The 7,519-nt window shown below is 43.2% G+C and overlaps 1 protein-coding gene across 2 annotated transcripts in view; it reads right to left on the bottom strand.

Annotated features, from left to right (window-relative positions):
- Positions 1-2,006: 2,006 nt before the first annotated feature.
- LOC110526392 (copine-7) overlaps positions 2,007-7,519 on the bottom strand; it is a 38,194-nt gene continuing 32,681 nt past the window's right edge. For both annotated transcript variants that reach the window (XM_021607339.2, XM_021607340.2), the window contains exons 15-16: positions 3,623-3,859; positions 2,007-2,872 (exon numbers count right to left, since the gene is read on the bottom strand). In XM_021607339.2, coding sequence (XP_021463014.1) covers positions 2,699-2,872; positions 3,623-3,859 — 411 coding nt within the window. In that variant the 3' untranslated portion in view covers positions 2,007-2,698. The remainder of the gene's footprint in view (positions 2,873-3,622; positions 3,860-7,519) is intronic.

Genomic DNA, 7,519 nt, shown 5'->3' with positions numbered 1-7,519 from the left:
TTTTAGCAGAAGAAGTTTATGGAACTACGTGCAAGACTTCTTACCCATGATTTATACAATCAACAAGTCAAAGTGTCAACAGAGAGAACAAATAATGGTTACGGGACATATTAATCATGGAGGGATGTGCATGTAAAGCTGCTTACCATAAGTCAGCCGCATCTCATCCAAACAAGTCAATGTGAATACAAGGCCATGATCCCACTCTCTGGTTTCTTATTAATGTCAGTGTACTCCTGTGACATTTGCACTCGTCAAACAATAGAAATCATATCAATTCCACCGTATTTAGATTATTTACTAGACAGTGCAGTGAGGTCTTTCACATGAGCGATGGCAGGGTTTTCGCATTGGAATAAGATTTCGTTTTTGAAAGACCTACAATATCGTTCACAGCCTTGTGACACAAACACCACGAAGAGCCCCATTTAAAATGTTCCTCGTTAATTCAATTAAGAAAAGTAACTGGCTAAGGCTCCAGATAGGTCAGGTTGAGAAAAAGATAAATCCCTAAGGTATGCTTCATATGGAGGTAATGGGCATAACAGTTGATAAAGATCTGATTTATCTTGATGTCGAACTTTATCATTCATTTACACTGTACATATATTTGTTTGTACGTGTTGACTTCTTTATCATGTATACACTTCTGTAAAATTTCATTTGAATGCTCTGCCATCATGCCTGCATAAGGTCACTATAAACCTGAGATTGACATAACATGTGTGTAAGTCACATTGCTTAATCTGTAATAAATCACTAAGCTTTAAAACGTTGTACTGTAACGTAATATTAGTGTGAGTCATGTTACAAAATGTCAAGTTGGCTTGTACAGTACCCGTCAAATTTGGACACACCTACTCATTCAAGGGTTTAGAATCATGTAGTAACCCAAAAAGTATTAAACAAATCAAAATAGATTTTAGATTCTTCAAAGTAGCCACCCTTTGCCTTGATGACAGCTTTACTGTCATGAGGAATGCTTTTGAAGGAGTTTCCACACATGCTGAGCACTTGTTGGCTGCTTTTGCCTTGACTCTCCAAAACCATCTCAATTAGGTTGAGGTCGGGTGATTGTGGGGGCCAGGTCATCTGATGCAGCACTCCATCACACTCCTTTGTCAAATAGCCCTTACACAACCTGGAGGTGTGTTTTGGGTCATTCTCCTGTTGAAAAACAAATGATAGTCCCCCTAAGCGCAACACAGATAGGATGGCGTATCGCTGTAGAATGCTGTGGTCGCCATGCTGGTTAAGTGTGCCTTGAATACTAAATAATTCACTGCCAGTGTCACCAGCAAAGCACCCCCACACCATCACACCTCCTCCTCCATGCTTCATGGTGGGAACCACACATGCAGAGATCATCGGTTCACCTACTCTGCTTCTCACAAATACAGAGCGGTTGGAACCAAAAATCTCAAATGCCAGATTCTGATGTCCATAGCTAGTGTTTCTTGGCCCAAGCAAGTCTCTTCTTATTATTGGTGTCCTGTTGTAGTGGTTTCTTTACAGCAATTCGACCATGAAGTCCTGGTTTACACCGTCTCCTCTGAACAGTGGTTTTTGAGATGTCTGTTACTTGAACTCTGTGAAGCATTTATTTGGGCTACAATCTGAAGTGCAGTTAACTCTTGATGGTTTTTGCGACTGCAATTTTACCAGATTGACTGACCTTCATGTCTTAAAGTAATGATGGAATGTCATTTCTATTTGATTATTTGAGTTGTTCTTGTAATAATATGGACTTGGTCTTTTACCAAATAGGGCTATCTTCTGTATACCCCCCTACCTTGTCACAACACAACTTATTGACTCAAACGCATTAAGAAGGAAAGAAAGGCACACCTGTTAATTGAAATGCATTCCAGGTGACTACCTCATGAAGCTGGTTGAGATAATGCCAAGAGTGTGCTAAGCTATCATCAAGGCAAAGGGTGGCTACTTTGAACAATATAACATATTAAATATATTTTGATTTGATTTTTTTAACACTTTTTTGGTTATTTCATGATTCCATGTGTTATTTCAAAGTTTTGATGTCTTTGCTATTATTCTACAATGTAGAAAATAGTAAAAATAAAGAAAAACCCTTGAATGAGCAGGTGTGTCCAAATTTTTTGACCCGTACTGTATATGACTACCTTTTCTGTGCAGGCATCATTTAGGAAAAGTAAAAGAAAGTGTTACCTAAATCTCTTTCCTCATAATTGAAAGACTCATGTGGTTTGATATGTTTAGATTCCCCCTCCCTCAATCCTTCAGTTGACAGGCTCTTCAGACAATACCAGTGATGGGCAGTAAGACAGAGAGACACAGCAGAGCAAAATGGACACACAAGAGAAGCAGACTGAAGCCTTGGAGAGCCTTGAAAGTCATAAAAAAATCAGCTGAGGGCCAAGATGCCAGTATCAGGGCAGAAGGGGACAGAGAGCCTGTGACCATAGTTGATCAACTTTGGGAGGGATTCACCTGCATGCATCCTCCAGCATCATGCTGAACAGGCAGATGGATGCACAGCCAGGCAGAGGGACATGATCCGAACGGAGAGAGAAAACAATCCAAAGGTTTCTGTTCCAGTCTGTGTGTGAACACTGTACGAATGAAAAAGGAATGACAACAACACTAATATTAATGACCATGGTTCTTGGTCCAGAGCAGCGATCTGCACCCTCTCTCTCTCTGGACTGAGATGTGGTCAGGCCGTGGTCCCCACTGCTGGCAGTGATTCTGTAGGGGTGTTGGCAAGGGAGGTGGGAGAGTCACATGATGGGATGGGCGGCATGGGGCAGATGGCCTTGTGACTGTAGTACTCCACCACCTGGTTGGGCACCTCCGCAAGGACACATTTGGCCAAGGCAGCAGGCGAGGCCTGTGAAAAATAGAACACAGCTTTAGTCTGGACAGTTCTGGCACAAGACCCCAAAGGGTTAAAGCAATCATTTTCAGTGGCACCTAAATCCAATGAAACTCTGGGCAAATTGTTTTTTAACCTAACAAAGGAAGAATGGAAAGAGTGATTTGTGTTTTCCGTTGTTTGGGCAGCGGTCAAAAGGAAAGAGGGCTTTGTGTTTTCCGTTGTTTGGGCAGCGGTCAAAAGGAAAGAGGGCTTTGTGTTTTCCGTTGTTTGGGCAGCGGTCAAAAGGAAAGAGGGCTTTGTGTTTTCCGTTGTTTGGGCAGCGGTCAAAAGGAAAGAGGGCTTTGGGGAGCACACAGACAAATCACATCAAGGCATTTTTGCATTTTTCATCATTACTTTTCTAAATTAATGGATTTTCTTTCCTGGTGACAATTTTTTTTTTTTTTAGGAGGGTTTTCTCAAGCTTCTCCATCTGTAGCACTGGCAAGGCCAGCAGAGGAGAGGCTGCCTGGCTGTTAGCATGTCTTCAAAGCCCCATTGGAGGGTAATGCTATTACTGAAGGGGCTTTGGAGGTCACACTGTGAGACTTAATGGCCGCCAGCATCGCTATTATAAAAAGTACTGCAGTTTCTGAGAACTTGGAGACCCACAGCTCTCTGTTCTTTTGGCTTGGTTGGAATATGACTGCGGCATAGCATAGTAGAGGGAGGTAGGGAAGGATGGAGGTACAGAATGAGGAAGGGAAGGAAGGCAATACTGACCGTTTTGAAGTCTCTGAAGGGCACAAACTGCACAATGTCCCTGAGGACGGGCTCTCCTTTGGGTGAGCGCAGCACCCCGTCATCCCCGTCCAGGATCTGCATGTCTGTGAAGTCTGCATTGCCCACGCCAACGATGATGATGGACAGGGGCTGGTAGGAGGCACGCACGATGGCCTCGCGTGTGTCTGCCATGTCTGTCACCACGCCGTCTGTGAGGATCAGCAGGATGTGGTAACGCTGGAGGTGAGAGGAAAGAGGAGAGGGTTGCGGTTGCCTGTTGACCTTTTGTCACCACACACTTCAGTGCCCTTGGTTTGTCTGTGTGTAACACGTCATCCTCTGAAATCTGACTGCTCCCACTGAGAAAAGTAATGATGCATTCATATCTAGTCCCATCAATACCTCTCTCTCTCCCTGCAGGATATCAATACGAATGAGAAAATCCTCAACATCTACAGATACCCTACATTTGCCTAAGAATTTTACATATGAGGTCTATAAGTGTATTTTTTATTTATTTTTATTTTTTATTTCACCTTTATTTAACCGGGTAGGCCAGTTGAGAACATGTTCTCATTTACAACTGCGACCTGGCCAAGATAAAGCAAAGCAGTGTGACAAAAACAACAACACAGAGTTACAAACAAACAAACGTAGGGTCAATAACACAATAGAAAAAAATATATTAAAAATCTATGTACAGTGTGTGAAAATGTAGAAGAGTAGGGAGATAGGCAATAAATAGGCAATAGAGGTGAAATAATTACAATTTAGCATTAACACTGGAGTGATAGATGTGCAGATGATGATGTGCAAGTAGAGATACTGGGGTGCAAAAGAGCAAGAGGGTAAGTAGTAATATGGGGATGAGAAAGTTGGGTGTGCTATTTACAGATTGGCTGTGTACAGGCACAGTGATCGGTAAGCTGCTCTGACAGCTGATACTTAAAGTTAGAGAGGGAGATATAAGACTCCAGCTTCAGTGATTTTTGCAATTCGTTCCAGTCACTGGCAGCAGAGAACTGGAAGGAAAGGTGGGCAAAGTAAGTGTTGCCTTTGGGGATGACCAGTGAAATATACCTGCTGGAGCGCGTGCTACGGGTGGGTGTTGCTATGGTGACCAGTGAGTTGAGATAAGGCGGGGCTTCACCTAGCAAATACTTATAGATGACCTGGAGCCAGTGGGTTTGGCGAAAAATATGTAGTGCGGGCCAGCCAACGAGAGCATACAGGTCGCAGTGGTGGGTAGTATATGGGGCTTTGGTGACAAAATGGATGGCACTGTGATAGACTGCATCCAGTTTGCTGAGTAGAGTGTTGGGGGCTATTTTGTAAATTACATTGCCGAAGTCAAGGATCGGTAGGATAGTCAGTTTTACGAGGGTATGTTTGGCAGCATGAGTGGAGGAGGCTTTGTTGCAAAATAGGAAGCCGATTCTAGATTTTATTTTGGAGATGCTTAATGTGAGTCTGGAAGGAGAGTTTACAGTCTAACCAGACACCTAGGTATTTGTAATTGTCCACATATTCTAAGTCAGAACCGTACAGAGTAGTGATGCTAGTCAGGCGGGAGGGTGCGGGCAGCAATCGGTTGAAGAGCATGCACTTAGTTTTACTAGCATTTAAAAGCAGTTGAAGGTTTAAAAGCTCGTTTGAAGGTTTGTTAGCACAGTGTCCAAAGAAGGGCCAGATGTATGCAGAATGGTGTCGTCTGTGTAGAGGTGGATCAGAGAATCACCAGCAGCAAGAGCGACATCATTGATATATACAGAGAAAAGAGTTGGCCCGAGAATTGAACCCTGTGGCACCCCAGTAGAGACAGACAACATGCCCTCCGATTTGACACACTGAACTCTATCTGAGAAGTAGTTGGTGAACCAGGTGAGGCAGTCATTTGAGAAGCCAAGGCTATTGAGTCTGACGATAAAAATGCAGGTCGATGAAGACGACTGCACAGTACTGTCTTATATCGTTTAGGACCATGAGCGTGTCTGAGGTGCACCTCTGACCAGCTTGGAAACCAGATTGGATAGTGGAGAAGGTACGATGGGATTCTAAATGTTCAGTGATCTGTTTATTAACTTGGCTTTCAAAGATTTTAGAAAGGCAGGGCAGGATGGATATAGGTCTGTAACAGTTTGGGTCTAGAGTGTCTCCCCCTTTGAAGAGGGGGATGACCATGGCAGCTTTCCAATCTTTGGGGATCTCAGATGATACAAAAGAAAGGTTGAATAGGCTAGTAACAGAGGTTGCAGATTGTCTACCCCAGCTGATTTGTAGGGATCCAGATTTTGCAGCTCTTTCAGAACATCAGCTGTCTGGATTTGGGTGAAGGAGAAGCGTGGGGGGGGGGGGGGTCTTGGGCAAGTTGCTGCAGTGGGTGTTGAGATGTTGGCCGGGGTAATGGTAGCCAGGTGGAAAGCATGGCCAGCCATAGAAAAATGCTTATTGACATAGTCGATTATCGTAGATTTATCGGTGGTGACAGTGTCTCCTATCCTCAGTGCAGTGGGCAGCTGGGAGGAGGTGCTCCCATTCTCCATGGACTTTACAGTGTCCCAAAACTATCATCATATTCCTATGTATTCTCCTCTCAGATGCCCCATGAGTCCTTAGGCATTAAAGTGCCCCGGCTGCAGTTTTAACTCATGTCCTGAATTATTTTTGCATTGATCCTTTGTTGATCCTTTGTTCTCATTTACTGATCAGAAGAAGAAGGGATGATTGAATAATAGATCAGTACAAGGACGAAGGAGAAGAAACGGACAGAATGATGAAAAAGTGTTTCAAATGTAATGGGAATAGCCAGAGGGCTAACTAATGTAGGAACACATTGATATTAAAGGCCTTGGGCATTCTTGTTAACTCAATCCTTACCAAGTTTCATGGAGATATTAAAGGTGCTTTTGCAGAACATCAATAAATTATAACAGATTTATACAATGGGTTGGTCTAATCCTGGATGCTGATTGGTTAAAATCGAGTTCCTGCCGGTGTCTATTTCACAAGTTACCACCGGCTAAAGCTGGGAAATGCCTATTTACTGTTCCATCTCACTGTGCTGTCTCATCAGCCCAGCCAGACAATTTATAAACTTAATCTCCACTGTAAAAAGCATCTAGACATTATCTCCCATTTCTTTTAGACTAGTATTTGGTTTTCAACAGCAGAGATTTGTATAAACCTTGCTGTCTGTGGTCACCAGGGTGCTCGTTATGGCGCACACCTGTCACCAGCGTTATGCGCATCTGCGCATAATGACACTCACCTGGACTCCATCACCTCCCTGATTACCTGCCCTACATATGTCACTCCCTTCGCTTTCTTCCCCAGTTGTCATTGTTCCTGTTCCATGTCGGTGCGCTGTATTGTCATTTATTAAATGTATTCACTACCTGAACTTGCTTCCCGACTCTCAGCGTACATCGTTTACATTTCTCTTTCCAGCTTCAGTTTGAAGTAATTGTGCTAGCTGTGTCATTGGCTAGCTCTTCCAAACAGTGTACTGGTGAGAGAGCAAATGTTCTATGCCAGGCGAAATCGCTCATTGGTATGGCTGTATCCAAATGTCACTAGAAAACAGTTTAAATAAACAAATGCAGCTACTTTTGTCATTCTGGCTGCACTGTTTGTGACTGTTAGACCAAGATGGCTAGCTAGCAATAAGGGGATAAGAACGTTGCCACAGTCAGCATGACAACAGAACATTTAGAACAAATGTCTATAGAATAAAGACTGGGTCGTGTCTCCAGCAACTGAGCCAGCCGGCTTGGGTAGCAATCCTAGATTTGTGTCGGGACTATCTTGTGGAAGGACGAAATAGTATGAATAAATTAACATGTTTAATGGAAATATGTCTCATTATTTGAAATTGCTGGTATCCCATTGCATAAAAGT

This window comes from Oncorhynchus mykiss, chromosome 6 (assembly GCF_013265735.2).
Source record: "Oncorhynchus mykiss isolate Arlee chromosome 6, USDA_OmykA_1.1, whole genome shotgun sequence".
In the NCBI taxonomy this organism is placed as follows: domain Eukaryota; kingdom Metazoa; phylum Chordata; class Actinopteri; order Salmoniformes; family Salmonidae; genus Oncorhynchus; species Oncorhynchus mykiss.
Note: the sequence above shows the minus strand (reverse complement) of the source record. Positions and strands in the feature narration are given on the sequence as shown.